This window comes from Ursus americanus, chromosome 1 (genome assembly GCF_024610735.1).
Source record: "Ursus americanus isolate L20-20 chromosome 1, mUrsAme1.1.p, whole genome shotgun sequence".
NCBI lineage: Eukaryota > Metazoa > Chordata > Mammalia > Carnivora > Ursidae > Ursus > Ursus americanus.
Genome location: NC_142127.1, coordinates 38,603,872 through 38,625,186, shown reverse-complemented (window position 1 = coordinate 38,625,186; position 21,315 = coordinate 38,603,872). Strand labels below are relative to the sequence as shown.

At 40.0% G+C, this 21,315-nt stretch overlaps 1 protein-coding gene across 9 annotated transcripts in view; it reads right to left on the bottom strand.

Annotated features, from left to right (window-relative positions):
* TANC1 (tetratricopeptide repeat, ankyrin repeat and coiled-coil containing 1) overlaps positions 1 to 21,315 on the bottom strand; it is a 230,576-nt gene that overhangs the window by 138,622 nt on the left and 70,639 nt on the right. For 8 of the 9 annotated variants that reach the window (XM_087861752.1, XM_087861833.1, XM_087861625.1 and 5 more), the window contains one exon: positions 14,476 to 14,555. In XM_087861752.1, the coding sequence (XP_087717878.1) occupies positions 14,476 to 14,536 (61 nt within the window). In that variant the 5' untranslated portion in view covers positions 14,537 to 14,555. Of the gene's footprint in view, positions 1 to 3,013; positions 3,095 to 14,475; positions 14,556 to 21,315 lie in introns of those variants that run through there. The other variant, XM_045781369.2, reaches the window with a different exon arrangement.

The following is a 21,315-nucleotide window of genomic DNA, read 5'->3' as shown; positions in this document are numbered from 1 at the left end:
CACACATGTATTTCCACCATGACTGGCTGGGGCCAGCCCTGTACAGTCTTACGAACAGACAGCATCTTAGTGGCTCTCATACCTGGCTAACCATTCAAAAATCATTACATATACAGATGCTTGGGCCCCACCACGGGGTCAGGTGGAGATCTGACTCACAAAAGCTTCCAGGGAAGCAGGCAGATTTAGGAATCAACGCACTAGAGCACTACACCAGGGCCTGTTCTGAACACCGAATCACACAGGCACCACACCTTTGAGGGCACACATGTCTTCTCCTGGCAGATACAGAGGCTTCTGGTGGCAGATCCTTGTGTTAGAGACTTCACCCCTTTCCTCCTTCCCTGTCCTAGCCAGCACATGCCATTCCAGACTGCTTATAGCAACTGCCCCCACAGCACTCTGCAAAGGCCAGACCCATCACCACGGCTCTCCTCCGTCTACACCAGATGAAATGGCCAGAGTTGTGTCTGCCGCAGAGGCAAGGACACAAAACTATCCAAGATGCTGCCATTCACTAAAGCCTAAAGGGGTCAAGGGGTGGGGGGACAAGAGAGTCAGAAGGACACAGAAAGGGGCACCTGGGTGGCACAGCGGTTAAGCATCTGCCTTCGGCTCAGGGCGTGATCCCGGCGTACTGGGATCGAGCCCCACATCAGGCTCCTCCGCTATGAGCCTGCTTCTTCCTCTCCCACTCCCCCTGCTTGTGTTCCCTCTCTCGCTGGCTGTCTCTATCTCTGTCGAATAAATAAATAAAATCTTTAAAAAAAAAAAAAGGACACAGAAAGTCCTATCAATTATAGTAAGAGCAAACATACAATGCTTACAATGGTCCAGGCACTGTTCTAAGCCCTGTAACTCACTGGATCATCACGACAACCAACAACCCTAGGAGAGAGACACTGTTATCATCCCTGCATTGCAGATGCGGAGGCTTATACAACCCGACCGCCATACTACAGAGGACACCGGCTTTGGAGACCAGCAAACTGGGTTCAAATCCTGGCTCTGCCACTGAGTAACCGCACAGTCTTAAACTAGCTCTCTAATCTTTACTAACAAGCTATTGATCATGTGGGGTAGCTGCTTACAGGCATTTAGCACACTGTCCGATACACAGTAAATACTCCAAGGGAAACCTTCATCAGGGCTGCCCTATTTTGTCCCAGGGGAGTCACTTCCTAGTTTCTCTGTTATATCTGAGGAAGAAAAAGAGGTCTCACCCCTCCCTCACAACATTCAGGTATCAAAAACTTCTGATATAAATTTAAATATGTACAGGAGTGTATTTTATTTCCTTACTTGACGGGCATTTCCCCAAACCAAGGATACCATGTGGTAAAAGTGAAACAAATTCCCCACATCATCAATATTATCATGCCTGAAGTTTGGGGAAAAAAAAAAAACAAAAACTTCATTTGACCTTTATCATTACCGTATGACAGATTATTACCTTCCTTTTATAGGCAAGAAAACAGAAGCTCAGAGAAGTGAAACACTTGTTCAAAAAGAGCTAGCAGCTGCATTAAACTGGAACTGCAAGTTTCCTGAAGCCAAGCCAGCAGAGAGCTCATTCATCTTTGAGATGCTGCTTCCACGAAATCAGAAGGGATTTGAAATACTCTTTGGGGAGTCCAATAACCATGGAAACCATTTAATGGGTGGAGGGGGGAAAACTCCAGAATCTCTAATCTTCATAATCTTAGAGCTAAGGATGTAGCTTTAAGAGGTTTAATCAGATTAGCGGCATCAAAACTCTCATACAAAGCAGGGAGAGAAAGAGAGCTGACCTCCCTGAAAGAATGACGTGTAACCTCTCAGTTTTCGACACTGAACTTACAGAATTAAAACAAAATCCTTCACTTAATCCTACCAAAAATGAAGAATGACACATACATGAATCTTTTTAGATTTTTTGATTCAGAATTAAACATGACATGACTTGCTTAGAACTCTAGCTGGTAGACAATGGTTAACCACTTACTAAAATACTAAAACAGATATTGAACTCAAAAAAAAGTAGGTAAGTATACATGGCAGGACAAAGAAAAAAATTTAAATCTCTATGACAAATACTTATATAACATATACTATGTGTCAAGCATGGATTTAAGCACTTTATAAATATTAACTCATTTAATCCTCATAAGTGACCCATGAGGCAGAAAGTTTAAGTAATTTGCTCATTTTCAAGCAGCTGGTAAATTATGGAGCCAGGCTACAAATCCAGGCAGTAGGATTTCAAATGGCCAATAAACATAAAAATGTGTTTGAATTCATTCTGAAGAATTGCATAATTAAAACAATGAGCTACAATTTTAGCCCATCACACAGCAAAGATGAAATAATTTGACAATAACCCATGCTGGTATGTAAATAGACATTCTCATATACTGAAAATGGAATTGTAAATTTAATGCCACCTTTTTGAAGGGCAATTTGACAAAAATCCAGGAAGATTATAGATGAACAAACTTGCTAACCACCTGTTACTCTTATGAAAGCACAGGCAGAAATGTACAAGGAGCCTCTAATAATTATAATGACAACAACCATCAATAGGGGAATAATGAAATAAATTATAGGCTATCTGTCTAATGTAATATTGAACTTTAAAAAAACCTATTAGTGTGTGCTAATATGAAAAATGTCTAAAACTGCAATAAAAAAATTTACAAACAAAACACTGTAAAGTCTGTGTGGGTTTTCTTAAGGATTTATGTATGTGTGTACATATGCACATATATACTTAGAAAATATCTGGAAAGATCAAATAAGAAACCATTAACATTAATTGCCTTTAGAGAGCAAAAAGGAAAGCAGAGAAGAGGGATGTGTCTTTACTTCTAATACCATTGTATAGCTTTTTTTTTAATAACTATATATTTAACTATTTACATTTATGGTATATAAATGGCTTTACAAAAACAAAATAGGATTGATTTGTAACAGTCTTTAAGACACCAAGCAGAAATGGTCCTTAAGATACAGAAAAAGAAGAAATACTACTCACAATTACTGAGTCTTGATAAAGACCATATAAGAAATTCAGAAATAATCCTTTGGGGTTGGGGCGGGGTAGAAATCAAAATTCCTGGAAAGAGAAATTATAAAGGAAATCTACTGTTTTCTATCTCAGGGATAGCTTTTCCTTTATATTTATTCAGTGCTAGAAATAAAAACAATGGAGCTAGCCAGTGACATAGTAGAAACAGAACTGGTCTGGAGTCAGAAACTATATTTCGATCCCATGTTTGCTTTAACTAGCTATATAACGTTGGGCGGTTGCTCAATGCCTCTTTTCCAAATATTCCTCAAAAAATGAAGACACTGGGGGCGCCTGGGTGGCTCAGTCAGTTTAGCAGCTGCCTTCGGCTCAGGTCATGATCCCAGGGTCCTGGAATCAAGCCCCATGTCGAGTTCCCTGCTCAGTGAGGAGTCTGCTTCTCCCTCTCCTTCTGCCCCTTCCCCCTGCTTGTGCTTTCTCTAATAAATAAAATCTTAAAAAAGAAAAAAAAAAAAGACAAAGACACTGGAGTGCCTGGGTGGCTCGGTCGGTTAAGCGTCTAATTCTTGGTTTTGGCTCAGGTCATGATCTCAGGGTCCTGGGATTGGGAGACCCTGGTCAGGCTCTTTGCTCAGTGGGGAGCCTGCTTCTCCCTCTGCCTCCCCAGCTCATGCTCTGTCTCTCTCTCAGATAAATAAAATCTTTAAAAAACAAAACGAAACACTGAACTCATTTTCTAAGACTCTTCTGGATCTAAAACCTTTAATTTCATTACTTTACCTTAGTTTGAAAAAGAATTGCTACATCTAAGATTATGAACCATGGATAAAAATTTTCACACTTAAAAATACAGCACTTTGGGACACCTGGGTGGCTCAGTTGGTTAGGTGTCTGCCTTTGGCTCAGGTCATGATCCTGGGGTCCTGGGATCAAGTTCTGCATTGGGTTCCCTGCTCAGTGGGAAGACTGCCTCTCCCCCTGCCTGCTGCTCCCCCAGCTTATGCATGCACTCTCTCTCGCTCTCTCAAAACAAAAACAAAAAGACAAACAAAACACACACAGCAATATATTAAAGAGATGCTTAACCATCTGGAACCATCCCTCCCTGCTGGTAGTAACTCACCAGGAGCTAGGCTTCCAGCACATCCAGGTGTCAGGAGGTACTGAGACTTTTTGACTGTGCACAGAGGCAGAATGTTACTAAGTACTGTAGAAAACCTGAGGACTCATTTTGAGTTGGTTTTACACCTTTATTTTGGTTTCTCTATAAATTTCTTAAGTAGAAGCCAATCAAACTAGCAATATCTCCAACCTCAACATAAACCCGAAATTTTTTTTTAAAGATTTTATTTATTTATTTGACATAAAGAGAGATAGAGAGGGAACACAAGCAGGGGGAGTGGGAGAGGGAGAAGCAGGCTTCCCGCTGAGCAGGGAGCCCAATGCGGGGCTCGATCCCAGGACCCCAGGATCACGACCTGAGCCAAAGGCAGATGCTTAAGGACTGAGCCAGCCAGGCGCCCCCAAACCCAAAACTTTAACACAGGAGTCACTTCTACCCATGGGACATAGGCAGGTTTCAGTAACTTCAATAAAAATTCCCCCGTGAGGGACTTTATAAGGAAATCCCACTACTAAACACCAGGGGCCATACTAGAAGAAGGGAAGAACCAGACTGAAGAGCCTCTCACACTCCCAACAGAAAAAAATGTACAGGTGACCCTTGAACAACACGGGTTTGAACTACACAGGCCCGCAGAGCTTTTTCAGTAAATTTAGATGCAGATTTTTTTCAGTAAAAACAGTACAATATTGTAAATGTATTTTCTCTTTACCATTTTCTTAACATGTCTTTTCTCTAGCTTACTCTTTTGTAAGAATACAGTATATAATAAATATAACATACAAAATGTGTCGGTCAACTATGTTATTGGGAAGGCTTCTGGAGAGTCAAAAGTTATACTCAAATTTCTGAGCATGGATTGGGAGTGAGGATAAAGGAGGGTTGGTGCCTCTAACCCCCATGCTGTTCAAGGGTCAACTGTAAAAGGTCATAAAAAGACAATGAGGAGAAAATATAAATGAGCACTGAATATTTAAGAGGTCTACCAATCTCAAAGAAATGCTAATTAAGAACATATACATGCTTTAACTTACAAAATCAGCAAGGATTATTAAAATCTACAAATACCTAATACTAGTAAGAATCATGCAAGCAGGTACACTCACATACTGCTTACACACATGACAATATAATCCTTCTGGAAAACAATTTGGCAAGAGGTACCACAGGCTTCTGAAAAGTTTGTTTCTTTTCATTACGAATTCCTTGCCTAGAAACATTCTACTAAAATAATCAGATTTGTACACAGATACCTGTCTTCCAGAGGCTTTTTTTAAAGATGAATGAGAAAAGCATGTACCCAAACAAAATCATGGTACAGGAGTACAATAAAATATTAGGCATTTCTCAAAGACTAAGGATATTGAAAAGGATAAAGCAAAAGACAAAGAATATCCTGGGGCTTTTTTCTTTATTCTTATTAGTATTTTCCAAATTTTTTTACAATAAGCACAGACTATATCAGGCAGAGATTCAAAGATCCATATTTATTCTCACTTTAACTTCTCCAAAACTGAAATGTATGTAATAGTTGATGGCACCTTAAAAATCAGCATCAGCCGGGCAGCGATTGTAACGTCACAGCCACTGACTGCAAATCTGGGTTGTCACATCTGGCAGAGTGACAGTTTTAGCCCCTTCCAGGTTTCAGTCAACAAATCACTTAAGGTCAGCTGTGTAAGGAAAAAGAACCCTGGATTTTATCTGAAAGCTTTCCAAATAAAATCTTTAAAAAAAAAAAAAAATTTTAATATTTGACAGAGACAGCCAGTGAGAGAAGGAACACAAGCAGGGGGAGCGGGAGAGGAAGAAACAGGCTCCCAGCAGAGGAGCCTGATGTGGGGCTTGATCCCAGAACGCTGGGATCCCGCCCTGAGCCAAAGGCAGATGCTTAATGACTGTGCCACCCAGGCGCCCCAATTAAAATCTCCTTTTGAGATCATGAAAGGATGGCAGAAATGTAGTATGAAGAAAAATGGATACTGACAACCAGGTTTAAAAATATGACAAGAATTAGGCTCTGAATATAAATTAGAAATGTTTTAACCAACCTGTTTATATTTAGCTTCAGTTTTGGTTTTTTGTTTGTTTTGTTTTTTTAAATTTATTTGAGAGAGTGCATGTGCACAAGAGCGGGAGAGGCAGAGAGAGACAGGGAGAGAGAGTCCCAGGCAGATCCCGTGCCAAGCACAGAGCCCGATGCGGGGCTCAAACCCGTGACCACAAGACCATGACCCAAGCCGAAATCAAGAGTTGGACGCCCAACCGACTGCGCCACCCAGGCACCCCTCTTTTCCTTCAGTTTTCTGAAAAAGATTGCGATACGTGAAAACAACTCTAAAGAAAGGAAATTTTCAGTAAGTCAAACATTTTAATAAAGTATTATGTCAGTTGATAGTAGCTTTCAGAGATAGATGAAATATGGTATGTTTTATAATCAATGAAATACAGTATGACATTTATAATCAGAATAGAGACAAGTGCTATGGGCTGAATTGGGTCTCCTGAAAATTCGTATGTTGAAGCTGTAAAACCACACGTGATGGTATTTGGAGATGGGGCCCTTAGGAGATAGTTATTAGTTTTAACTGGCATCAGGAGGGTGGGGCCCTCATGATGGGATTAGTGTCCTTATCAGAAGAAGTACCAGAGAGCTTGCCATCTCTCTTGCCATTTGACACAGGAAGAAGGCACCTGTCTACAAGCAAGCAAGAGTCTTCACCAGAGGGTGGAAATACACAGACTCTCCAACTCCACGATTTCAGATGTGAATAAAGGGTTCTCAATTTGAGGTTCTACACCAAGGCTAGCTACCCAACAGGTTAGCCTTGGTGGCCATCCATCAGCTGCAGGACAACTCAAGGTCAAAGCCTCATCCTCTTAAGAGGAAATAGTAACCTTAGATCATCCTTCACAGAAAAAAATAAAAAGTCAATCTAGGTCAAATCTTTAGTAGCCTACCTCCCCAAACTACATTTGCCAATAGATTATATGAAATCAAGTTTTCTGTATTTCTGTTGAATAGAAATAAAACATTGAAATTCTCTTCCTACAAAATGCAAATGGGAGGCTCCTAGGTGGTTTAGTCGGTTAAGCAACCAACTTTTTTGATTTTGGTTCAGGTCATGATCTCAGGCTCGTGAAACCAAACTCCATGTCCGGCTCCGTACTGGCTGTGGAGATTCTTAAGATTCTCTCTCTCTGCCCCCCACTTGCTCTCACTCTCGCTCTCAACAACAGCAACAACTATATATATGTGTATATATGTGTATATATGTGTGTAAATGTGTATATATGTGTATATATATGTATGTAATGTATACATATGTGTATATATATGGTTTTAAAAATGCAAATGGTCACATGAAAATTCAGATATAGAGTTTTTATGGGAATTAAACTACACATGACAAAGCTCTTTGAAAATTAGGTATATAGAAAATAAGACCATTGTTTTTGGGTTATTTTACAGAAAAGCAGCTTTAATTTTTTTTAAAAAGTATTTATATAATTAAGTTAGATTTGACCCAAAAAATGAGACTCTGAACTGTTATTTTATATTCTCTATTAAGTTTCCTACTGCATTTACACATATACAGTTGACCCTTGAACTAAACAGGTTTAAACTACATGGGTCCATTCCTACGCGGCTTTTTTTCCCCCAATAAATACAGTCAGTACTGCAAACGTATTTTCTCTTCCTCATATTTTCTTAGCAAATTTTCTTTTTTCTAGCTTACTTATAATACAGTATATAATACATATAACACACAAAATATGTTTAATAGATTATCAGTAAGGCTTCCAGTCCAATAGCTTATTAGTAGTTAAGTTCTGGTGAGTCAAAAATTATATGTAGATTTTCAACTACGTGGGGGCTGGAATCCCTAACCCCTGCACTGTTCAGGGGTCAACTGCACATACAAAGAGGGATCCAGATAAATAAGTGTTGTTGCTTGAGAATTCTGCTACAAACTGATTCTGCTACAAACTGCATGGTGATTCAGATAGACTGTGACTTGCTGGGGGGGTCTTATTATCCTGAAAATATAGAAGATTCAGGAGGTGTCTTGATTTCACCTTCTCTGTCCAGAGCTTTCTCTAATTATGCCCTTCACAGGAAACAGCCTGTTCAGGATGAACCACTTTGGTCCATGACATGTTGGCACCTGACACATGACAAATGCTAAGTATCTGTTCTCTTTCTTTCATCCTTTCTATTTCCCTAAAACATACGGGAAAGCTACAAAGAGGATGGAGGGTGGATCCTTCCACATAGAAAGACCTTCATTAATTAAGGATACATTGAAATGAAACATCACAGAAACTATATAAACGGTACTTAGAAATCCATTCTTAAAGCTGCTTACTGACTCCCAAAATCTCTCTAGCAAGGGAGAAAGTCTTTTAGTTTAACTTCACAAAGAAAAAGGAAAAAAATGCCAGTACTGAAAGGTAAAATAAATCATTTCCCAAGTATAAACCACCATTCAAGAGACCAAAGACTCAGCTTTCCCAGTTTTGTTATGAGGAAAAGGGTCAAGATGGCACAGAAGACTTCAGTATGCAAGGATGATGGCAGAATCCATATTTAAAGATGGGAAGTCATGGAAAGAAGCTTCCAGAACATCACTCCTCTGCCTGAGAGCAGTCCTGCTTTCTCTTCAACCGGGAAAGAACAAGAAGTCTTACAATGGTTTTGTTTGTTCAAGGTACCACACAGTTTTCTCAAGAAAGCAAAGGTCTGCAGAGTATCTAGCAGAAGCCAGGTGTCGAGTGAGACACTTCTGCAAAAAGGTTCTCTTAGTTAGCCCTGACAACATCCTTGTAAGGCAGCTTAGTCACATGAAGGAACTTGTCCGAATTCATGTAAATGGGAGGTGATCAAGCTGGGATCTGAATCTGTGACTTCTAATTCCAAAGTCTGCTTTTTCTAGACTTTGAGACAGGTATAACAGACAACAAAGAAAAGCTGGTGAAGGAACCAAGCGAACCTGAGGGAATAGCGTTCCTGATTCTACCAAAAACCAGGTATTCTGTGTTTATATCCTGTCCCCATATTTTACAGAATTTACTTAAGTGCCCTGGTAAAGAGAAATACAATACCTTTAGATTGAATTATTTCTGCCTGTTTTGTTGCTTGGGAAACACTTTTGGAGTCCGTTAACAACAAGATACCAAATATCCACAGCTCAGCAAGACAGTCCCTGCACTAAATTCCTAAATAATAGTCCACAACCACAGAAAATGGGCAACGCAGCACAGAATAATCAAAAGCAGCTTCATATTTTCCGGATAAAACAAAGCATCGTTTGTATTGAGGCATTTTTAGAAGGTACCACTGAAAACCAGACTGCAGCCTGGAATGGCTTAAAATACCACATTTAACAATCACATCAATGGCTTTTAAACTTTAGAGGCAAACAGCTTCCTTTTACTACAAATTCAAAGTGAAGGATTAGATGCAAAGCTAACAGATTAATTCAGTACACACTCAAGTTTAGAGACTATCCAATGCCTTAATTAACACCATTAGAAGTGCTCTTAGCCAACCAGCTGGGTTTAACGATGAAAAGGTGAAGGTCAAATGTCTTTTTTTTTTTTTTAATAAATTGCTTCAAACTAAGCCCCCCTGCTGAAAAAAAAAATAACACAAATAATTAAACTGAAAGGAAAAGACTAATAAACAATTATTTTGGCATATTAAGCAACCCTTCCTTCATCAGTCTATATTTTAATTGAGGCAGTACCACAATTAAAAGTTCACCAAACTTTGTCCTTCTGCCTCAACGTGGAGTTACTTCCACACCAAAACAGAACAACTAGAAAAGTTGGATAGGGCAAAAGGCTATGGTTTCAAGACTGGCAGAGGACAGGAGAAGGGACGGATGCATACAGAGGGAGAGGGACCAACCCTCTCTCAGAGGGCGATGGGTCTTGCCTGCCTAATGCTTCCAGAATGATGCCACTATCTCTGGGATTAAAAGAAAAAACCAAAATTGTTATCAGCTGTGAGCTACAATTATATCAAAGACGTTAGATAAAATTAGGATTCATTTCTTGGAGACCAATAGGAAAAAAAAGTCCAAAAAACTAGCCAAATCATTTACTCACTATGTGGATGCAGTAGCTATTCTAACGAGCTGTACTATCTGTGCTTGGTTTTTGTAGTAGAGGGGACCTGCCCATGTTGAGGACAGAAGAATCCTCCACAGTGCATGCCTTGGTGGGAGGTGAAGTCTACTTTACCCTATAGAAGCTAAGAGGTCAAAATACACATCTGTCCAGCCTTTCTTGCAGCTAGAAGCTAGGCATGGGAACCAAGCACAACCATTTAGAAACACCTGTCCCACAGTTTCAATTTTTCCTTGGCTATTCTTGAGCATTTTCTCTTCCAGGTGAATTTTTAGATCAACCGATTATGTCGGGTTAAAAAAAAAAAAAAAAAAGACAGGACTTTCCTGGGCAGTGAAAATCCTCTGTACGATACTGTAACAACAGATACAGATCATTACATATTTGTCCAAACGCAGAGAATGTACCATACCAAGGGTGAACCCTGATGTAAACTGTCGGATTTGGGTGACTATGATGTGTCAGTGTGGGTTCATCAGTTGTAACAAACATACTGCCCTGATGGGGGGTGTTGATCCTGAAGGAGGATGAACGAGTAGGGACAGACGCTACATGCAAAATCTCTGTACCTTCTGCTCAGTTTTGCTGTAAACCTAAAACTAAAAGAACAAGGTCTTTAAAAACAAAACAGTTGGGATTTCATTAGGGATTAAACGGAATGCATAGGTAATTCTGTATGAGATAGGTGGTTTAAAATACTGCATCTGACCATTTGGGAACATTGTATTTCTTTCCACTTATTTAGGTCTTCTGTTAAGTGCTTGAGCAAAGTTTTATTCTTCTCTTCAATGTAAGGTTTGCACATTTTTTCTTAGGTTAATATTTAAAGTTTTTGTTTCTATTATAAAATGGGACATTTCCCCACGCATTATCTAAATAGTGTGGTTGTACAGAAAAGATATTAATTCCCTACTTTGCTCTTACTCTAAACTCTTATTTGGTCCAGATTTGTATCAGATTACTCTCAATATACTTATAGTACAGTAATTATTTCATCTTTAAATTAAATAAGATTCAATAATAGTAACATGAAAGTTTTTTGATAGCAAAGGTCACTTAAAAAGATGTGGTCTCTCCTCTCTGGAAAGCCTCAAAATAAATACCACATTTGCTTTAGATCAAGGTCCTAACATAAGAGCAGGGAGAGGGAAAAAAACATTATATATATATATATACATATATATGTGAGTGTGTGTATATATATATATATATATAATTTATTCATATTCATCTAGCTCTCCCCACATTGTGGTTTAATATTGATTTTTGCTCCCTCAGGCCTAACTCAAGGTCAAGAGAAACACAGTGCTCATTTGCACAGATGGAACAGTGGGGACAAGGCAAATGTACTTTCCCCAAAAATATTTTCAAGTTTTTAAAATTGTATTATCTGACACAACTCTACAGCTTCCAGAAAACACCTTTTGCTTAGCTGTAAGCATTTCCTAGGTTTAAAAAAGAAAAAAAAAAGAATTTTGCTATTTTTAGAGTTCCCTCCACGTTCAATAGTTTAATACTATACATATTTTGAATACCCTTCTATACATATAACAAATTTCAATACCTGCTAAAATTTTGCCAGTAATTTAAAGTAGATACATGTGACATTTTCTTTTAGGGATAGAAACTGAAGTGTAACAACTTCTCAATATTCCTGAAAAATATTTGTTTTCTTTTGAATACCAAATTTAACTCAGTGATTATGTTTTCTAAATTCTCAAAGCCAATTTGATTTTAAAAAGGGGGGTAGGTTCAAGATTGTAAAAACAATCTACAAAGGATATATAAAATGCTGAGCTGAATATTTTAGACATAAATATTTCCTAAATTCTATAATTGTGAGTTCAAGTACATAGAAATGAATTTTCCTTTGTCTTTGCGACAAATATTGGTTTTAATTGGAAACAGTAGAGCAAAATTTTTCCATATTGCAGGAGATATTATTACTCAAGTTTCAGGGCAGTCTCCACAGATTAGCCAGCTTTAATTTACAGAGAAACTTAGCTATGATCTACTTATATAATGAGAGTTGGCACAGAGCTCAACATATGAATGGTCAAAGTCCAAGTATTTTCCCCAATCATCTTGTGACATAACTTCATCAAGATTTAAAATTCCATCTGCTTTGTTCCCCAACTAACACAACCAGGTTCTAGTTAAGAGAAAAAAGGCACATACCATACAGATGTTTTATGAGAAATGTTCCCATTGCCTTTTCAAGTTGGTTCACATTAGTGAAAAGCCATAGTGTGGGAATTATTATGAAGAAATGATTCAGAAAAAAAACAGCAGTTGCTCTTAAAGACCAGAGAAGAATACACCCAAAATCACATGCTCTAAAACTGGAAAAGTTATAAGTGCAAACTATGTTCACCGTCTGGCTGTTCTGAAAGGCAGAGTGCCCCAAATCATTACTGTACAGCTTGTTATTTCGTTGGCACTGGTCAAAGAGGATGGTGGGTCTGCTGTGAAAGACTCCATTTCTCAGTAGGGAGTTTTGGCTTGGAGACCCAGGCCACTGGTTGGGCAGCTCCAGCCAGACAGACAGCTTAGGACCTAACTTTACGCTGGAAATTACAAAGACATCTAAAGACGCAAGTAACAAAGTCGCTAGGATGAATGTCAGATGAGCCAAAACGGGGGGGGGGGGGGGGATTTTTTTTAAACCGCCTTCAGAGAAATAAAGAGAAGTATTTTGGCCTTGACCCAGCAGAGGGTGAATGTCCTCCTGGATAGAAATTATGTGAACTGAAAATTCTCCATAGTAACAATTCTAATTAATTATTCAAAGGTAGGGGTTGGTTTCTTAAGGTTAAAAGCTGACTATGGTCTCTTGTTTCTAACGTTAAAAACTGAATTCTTTTCTTTGTATCTGCTTATGCAGGCATTAATGAGAAGCTTCTAATGGAATCTTATTAGTAACTTTACAATAAAGACTCTACTTTTAAAGTAAGTGCCGTTTTGCAGACTTTTTAGTTTAAGGGATAAAAGAAAATTTGTCTAAGTTCCATATAACTAAAAAGTTTAAGCCCACTTATTCTATTATGTAAGTACAGAAACAACAAATATTAACACTGTTGTAACATTACATACATTATGTAATTACATACATACATTATATGTAATAGAAGGTATTACAAGATCTTTTCAACTGAAGAGTTAACTGTAATTTAGTGATGTTTTGGTAATAAGTGGAACTTATTTTTACTTCAATAGAAATTAAAACTGAAATGTTATTCAATACACAGTAACCCAAAAAACTACTTTCCAACTCTGGATTATTGTAAGTTTGCAGAGTAAAATAGCACATTTTGGGGAAATTAATCCATGCTAACAGATTTTTATTGTACAATAATGGTAAATAATATGTAATTTTTCTATAAAAATAGACCACTTAGTCACCAAAATAACCTTAGAAGAGTTTATCACGTGGAACGCAATGAAGAGTCACAATGACCACATAAGCACCACAAGTCTATAAACAGGAACGAAATCCAAGCCAAATTAAGTAGCTCTCATCAGAATGAAAACTAGCAGTCTGGCACTGAGTGAGGCTACACCTGTTAGGCGGGGAATTTGATACTCAAAAGACGGGGACCATTCAGCCAGCAGTTGGTCAAACATATAAAATGCAATCGCGTGTGGGAAAAGGGAAAGGGCTTTCTAGAAACTGAATTCCTGGACACACCTGCTATCCCTCCATGTCTGTAACTCTAACTGCCTCTGGATCTGACTGATCTGTTAAAATTATGAACCTTATACGTCTTCTGGGGAAGGATTTGGTTCGTAACCCAAACTCAATTTTCAAAGTCACTTCCCATAAAAAAGCTCAGAAATAGGGGCGCCTGGGTGGTTCAGTGGGTTGGGCATCTGCCTTTGGCTCAGGTCATGATCCCAGAGTACCATGATCAACACCCACATTGGGCTCCCTGCTCAGAGGTAGTCTCTTTCTCCCTCTGCCCCTCACCCCACTTGTGTTCTCTCTCACTCTCTCCGTCTCTCTCTCAAATAAGTAAAATCTTATGTTTTGTTTTTTTCAAATAAGTAAAATCTTAAAAAAGAGCTCGGAAATGCATTTAGTTTCTTATAGCTTCCAGTATTATGTGCATCCGAACCCAGAACACTCCTTGGACCCACTCCCAATGCAATGGCACCCACCCAGTGTCGCTGCCCCCACGACTACCTGCTTTTTCACACTGCTTATACATACCTGTTTCCTTCCTGCTCCCCTTTCCTCCCTCTCGACTCTTCTTCAGCACAGCTTTTAACATTTTCAACACTCTTTTGCTTCTAAAGAGAAAAGGAGGGGAGGGAAGAGGAATTAGGGGTTGTGAGCTGGAATATAACTTACATACTGACACACAAGGTAACTTGGGCTCTAACAGATTGCTTAGGAGAATATAAAGGTATCTTGAGTTTTACAGTAATTTTCTGTGAAGAAACTAAGATGGGGAACTAAATGCTAAACTCACAAGGAGTGTTTTATAACTTTTAATGAAGTGATCAGAAGTTCACTAGCTTCTTATGAAAGTTAAAACACACACACACACACACACACACACACACACACCGGGGCATTCTCAGCATTCCATATCTAATTAAGGTTACGAGGCTACATCTGGGCACATTACTGTAAGATGTCTGGCACAGGAATTCAGATCTCCTAACCCCAGCTCATCAAAAGAAAACATTAGAACAGAGAACCAACAAGATAATGGTTAAGAAGAAAGCTACATGGTTAAAGTCATGTTTTGCAGATGCTGATTATATAACCACAAGGAAAACATTTTGGAAGTTTATCAGATTAAAACATACCTTATAAGCATTTGCAAAATAAATACAACGGGAACACATTTTAAAGCTGATGTCAGGGGACCCAATCAAACAGCATATATGACAGTGGGCTTTTACTACATACGGTTAGACTTTTGGGGGGGGGGTGGGGGTGGGGGTGGGGAGGAAAGTAGAACAGTCTGTGGCACCACAGCTGAACCCTTTAAATGATAAGCAGCATTTTTAAACAGGGTTGTACTGAGCATGGAAAAACAACACAATGGCCCAGGCCTAAGATGAAACCTAAAACCCTCCCTATAGCAAGAGGCAGACAAAAGGACCATTATTTCATCAGTGAGTCTCCTGCAGCTCTCTTTTTTCTCCAGGAACTCAGATGCGATGGCTGGACAACTCCCAGCAGTAACAAATCCGAGTGGGTTGTGTTACCCATCGCACCCTTGTTAATGCACTAAGGACAGGAAGGTGGAAGGCAAGCAAGTTGCTCCTGGAAGAAAGAAGTGGGGGAGAGGGGCTAAGAGGCAGAAACTCCTGTATAGATGAGGGTCCCACCTGCCCAGTGAGCCTGAATGCTTGAAACGGCCTCGGTGTAGCACCCCACACAACTGCTCAACCCCGGAGTGAAGTAGAGCCCCTGAGGGGAGCACGGAGAGGGAGGAGTCCCTAAGTGCTACCATTCAGAGTCACACGGCATTAGCACACACAGTGACCTTCTTATCATTTGGTCCAGGCCTGTATTTATTTTTCCAAGTCCTTTGTTTCCCTGACGAAGAAACAGAGACCCTGGAAGGCTGACTGCCCAGAGGTCACACAGCTCATTAATAGCAGGGCCCGAATCCAAATCTGCAGACTCCCAGCAAGGGTCCTCCTCCTCCCACTGCTCTGCCCCTCCTCTCAGAAAATGAAAGCTTTGGGCAACAGCAACCAAACAAATGAACAAACAAAAATCAGCAAACCAACAAACCCTTGAGATACCAGGAAGATAGCACCTTTAAGCAAAATTTGGAGAAAGCTATAGTGAAGTCTGATAGGGTTAAATCACCTTACAAACAAGTCTTTACATACAAAGGGGGCATGGCTTACAGCCTAATTCTTCTTTAAAATGCTACTTCCGTGAACCCTGGTGCAAAGATCTGGGTTTCACCTGAAGGGCAAGCCCCGAATCTTGGGAAGAGGACCACCGTGGGCTTCTATAGGGGAACTACAGAAACACAAATTTCTCTTGACGGTCATGCTTAAAACACTACAAAATGCTGTATAAAAAATGGTGGACAAAATTCAGTAACTGATGCCTGCTAAGCACAGATATTTTCTTTTCCAAATCAGTCACTCAACCTTCAGGATTTGTCATTTCACAAAGACTACATACTTTAAAAATAAAACAAAGAAAAATAAAACATGCCAACAGAGCCTGGCCATGGTCCCTTGGTGAGCTCTCCAGGAGCCCAGCTCAGGCCCCACCACGGCAGTGAGGCCGCCCCTGAGCCATCACCTGGTAATCTCCAACCCGCAGCAGATCTGCTGTGTCACTGGGAAGACACGTCCCACAGGACAAGGACTAGGACACACTGACCTGGGCATCTTCTGCCAGACACCTTGGATGCCTACTTTGGGGAGCTCAGCTGTTTTCAGGATCGTCACATCTTCCACATCAGTGGTCCTGAGTCAAGTGAAAGAGGCTATCAGGTAGCCACTGTAATTTTTCTTTCCAGTTCCTGCTTTCCTCCATAAGTAGCAAGTCAAGGGGAAAAGCTTAAATTTATATTCTAAGACCTATTCAAACTATGAGGAGAAACGTCAAATGAGTATACCCAAGTACAAAAGTCACTTCAGCTGCCATTTCTTTAAATTATATACTTTTGAGGAAGACAGTAAAGACCAGCCTCTAGACCAACCTCTGAAATTCTCTAATGGGAGAAAACATCCCACTATTTTCATTTAAAAAAAATAAAATGTGAGTATAGGACATTAACCTTAGAAGACCAATGACCTGAAGGCACCTAGATTTCCTTATTTTTCTACTGTCATTCAACATCTAAGTTTCCCAAATACCATAGGTTCTTCCTTTTAAAATGCCCAGAAGTTAAAGTACCAAACTTACTTTCACTTTTTGGATTTCTCATTTAACAGTCTTTGAGGACAGGCACAACGTCTCCATGTTGTGTTAGAATTCTGCACAGTGATTACAACGATAGATAAAATAGAACAAAGATCACCCTAGGTAAAACAGGGAGGATTTCGAAGACAAAAATCTATTTTGGCTCGCAATCACGATAACAACATCATAACCATGACCACCTTGTCTGAAATCACAAAATTATACTAGAATTAAAATCTTCCTCTTCTGGAGTGCCATACTGCCTATTTACACAATCCCAAATCAAATCTGTGAGCTGAGGGCAGGGACTATGTTTATTCTTTAATACAAACAGAAGCCGGCACACAGGCTTCGCACCCACTCTGTTCTCAGTATTTGTTGACAGATTTAACTAGGCTGCCATGAACACAGATGAGCGATTTCCTCCAAATCAAGCAATTAACCAACATTTATAGCAGTTTATAAGTTACAAGGAACATTCCTATATATTTTCATTCGCAAGGAACGCCAGAAAATGCAGTTAAATCCATGTGACATCAGGCAATGAGATACTAGGGAGGAAAATGCTGCATTTCATAATACGCCCTCATGTCCACACCTGAATTAAGGTTAAAAATCTCAGAATCACACAATCTTATTATCCAATTATCCTGAATTTGCACACACTCCATTGAAGGAGCTTCTCCCATCAGTTTATCTGACCTCATAGCAAAGCTGCTTCTGAAGGTGCCTCCCTTCTTTTGTCAACATCAAGCAAACCAGAACAGCAATATTTACAAGTGAAACACTGAAAACTAAGTTGTATGTAATTAAGGATTCCCCCCCCCCCCGCCCCCAAGAAAAGGGAGACATCAAAAACACCCTCAACTTTAAGGGTTTGAAAAAATTTTCCAACCTACTAACACTTGACTCATCTGAATAACAGCCATGGCCTCTGCATGGCCACTTTTAGAATTTACTTTCCATTAGCAACCTTTAATGTTTATTAAAAGAAAGGAAATGTGTGGCGGTAGAGGGGGGTCTGAAGCACCTTTCAAGATAAATAATATATAGAATAGAGCAAGTCAAGAAAACAAAGCAGAATAGAGACCACAAAAGGAAACAAAGAGGCCTGCTAGATGGGGCACTGGCTGTTGGCTGGAAATTCATGGAAAACTGCGTTCTAGAAGCTTCCTGAAAGCAAGAGCCATATCTCAACATTCTTTTAGAGCTCCCATGAGGCTGGGGAAAAACAACCCTTGATGAATACTTGAAATTCCAGTAGGTCTCTCTTCCCACTCCCCACCCCCACTTTATTTTTCTTTTTCCTCCCTATAGTAGAAAAAGCCCAGAAATCAAGAGACCTAATCCCAGCCCTGGTCCTCATGTTGTGACTGGGAATAAGTCACTGAGCTTCTCTAGGATTCAAAGGATTCAGCCAGAAAAGCTGGGGGAGACAAGAGTGGCTACTGACCAAGCAACCAGAAAGCAACTACATGATGTTATTGCCCAATTTCCACTGCTAGTATGGCATCACTGGGCTACAGTTTATTCCCCAAGACACAAAGTCTCAACCATTCACTCTTCTTTATTCAAAGCATTCCACAAACCATATCTCTAACTCTACTGCTCTTTATAGTTAGGCTTGTCGGAGGCAAAAGGACTTCCGATTTGAGTAGGACTTATTAAAAAGCATAGTAAATTTACAGCCCCAAGTAATCTGAATTTTAAAAATTTCTGGGCATGAAGTCTCAACTCAAATGTTTAACTTCTGATGCACAAATTAAGTGGAAACTGTCTATTAAGATTGAAATCACTTTCAGCCCATATTTTAAATATTCTATAGGAGGATATACAAGTTGCTTTGGGAAAAGTTTCTTTAAAAAAAAGAGGAAGAAGAGGAAGAAGAAGAAAAGAAGAGGAAGAAGAAAAACAAAAACAAAATATCTGACTCTCCTCGGGCACCTGGCTGGCTCAGTAGGTAGAGCTTGTGACTCTGGATCTTGGGGTTGTAAGTTTGGGCCTCACGTTGGGTGCAGAGATTACTTAAAATGTAAAAACCTGACTCTCCCAAGGTGGTATTTCAAGTTACTAGAAAATTACTAATATGCAAGTTTGTTCAAAGAAGTTCTCATTTTGTGAACTAATTGGCAAAAAGGAAATTTCACCTTAGGAGGAAAGTATGAACAAGCTACTTCCTTCTGGCTCCAAGAGCCTTTTTTTTTTTTTTTTTTTTTTTTTTTTTTTGTGAAGAGAGCTGTTGAGTCCAACTTTTCATACTCCTTCCCCCATAAAGCCTTCCCAGGCCATGGCAGTCAACTAGACAAATCCTTCCCAGCACCTAGCACTAGACCTTATACACAACAAACATTAAGTACATTCTTAAAATGAATGGATAGCAGGTTGTTATGGAAGGGAACTCAAAATCAATGGCAATTCTCTCCCGCAAGGGTTTTGGACCAATAATTTAAGAATTTTTCTGGTACCAACCACTAGTTTACAAGTTTATAGTCAAAGTTATCTGGCCCATACATGATCAACAACTCATTTCCAAAGCAGGATCTGTTCTCTTACCAGGTCTTCAGAAGGCTGCAGACAGATTTTATTTTGATATTTCAAACACACATACAGAAGGGATAAGTACAATGACAGAAAAGCCAAAACCTGAAATCAATACATTCTCCTTCAAACCAGGAAGAGCTCAGATAGAGAGATAACCAAGGGCAGCATTCCTGGCAATAAGCCTTATGCCTCCCAGGCCAATGGCTGTTGTACAAGAGTGAGCATCAGTCTTGCAGAAAGCCCCTGCTCGCCCAGAAGCTCTCTTCAGGTTGGATGCTCCCCAACCAAGCCCTACTTCCCTACCCCAATGGCAAAATGCTCCAAATGAGAAGACAAAATAAATGTGATATTATTACCACCACCACCACCATCCAGACATTCACAGATATTCAGATCTGAGAAAGCAAAGGCTTTCCGCAAGTCTGCTTCAAAAGCCACCTCAAGACGCCTGGGTGGCTCAGTCAGTTAAGTGGCTGACTCTTGGTTTCAGCTCAGGTCAAGATCTCGTGGGTCCTGGGATCATCCCGAGTTAATGGCCTCCACTGAGTTGGCTTGAAAGAGTTTTCTCCCTCTACCCCTCCCCCCACTTGCATAAACTCTCTAGTAAATAAACCTTTAAAAAAAAAAAAAAAGGCACCTCAAAACTCCTCAAGGTCTTCTTACCCTCCTGCTTCCTCCTCTAGGCGGTGAGCCACTGATGGTCGGACCTTGCCCCACTCCCCACCCCAGCACAGTATTTGTTTTGTTACTTCAATACCCGTAGATACATTGGGGAGGAACATAATTTTAATCCAACTATAATTCTCAAAGGGAATGCCTGTATCTCAAAATAGACTGCCATCCTTTAATAGATTTAAACAAATGTAACAGCCTCATTTAAAATGCAAGGCCCTGAGCATTGGAAGAACTTATCCTGACTCTCCTGGGTCAGCAAGCAATAGACAGAGACAGGGTTACAACCTGATTTTCCAATTAAGGAAGCAGCACTGGGCAGTTTTTCATTCTACACAAATTCCTAAGTGTCTGTACCAAGCAAAGAGGGACACAAAGTCAAGCATAATATGATAGAGAGGGAAGAAAATGAAGTCAACAAATATAGGCCGGAAGCAAGGAGTTCATGCCTCCATTTTCTCTATGAAGTAAAAATAAGATATGAGAGGAACAGTGGAGGTTGAGAACAGCCTTTGCAGAAGAGAGGAAGGCAAGCACAAGATTACAAGGACAGATGAACAGCCATGACTGCCCGATCCAGACTGCAGACCAAGCAAGCCACGGCACCAAATAATGAAACTATGCAGCTGCGTCCTCTGATCCTCAGCCCCAAGCACCCCCCAGAGGATGAGAGGACTGATCAGGGGGGTGGGTATCTGCAGAACAGGTGCAACGAGACTGAGAAGGGTGCCCGCGTGACAGCGGGGAGTGGTGCGCTGTGGAGTCAGGCCTGGACGGGAGGGAGTGAGGCCCTGAGAGGTCTGACACTAGCGAGGATGGGGATGGGGTCTGAAGGAAATCAGAGAACACACACAGTCAGACTAAGTGAATGAGGGAGTTGAGAAAGAGTCCAGTCCTTTTAAATGAATTTTTAAATTTTAGATATGGAACAATACCAGACAATGATGA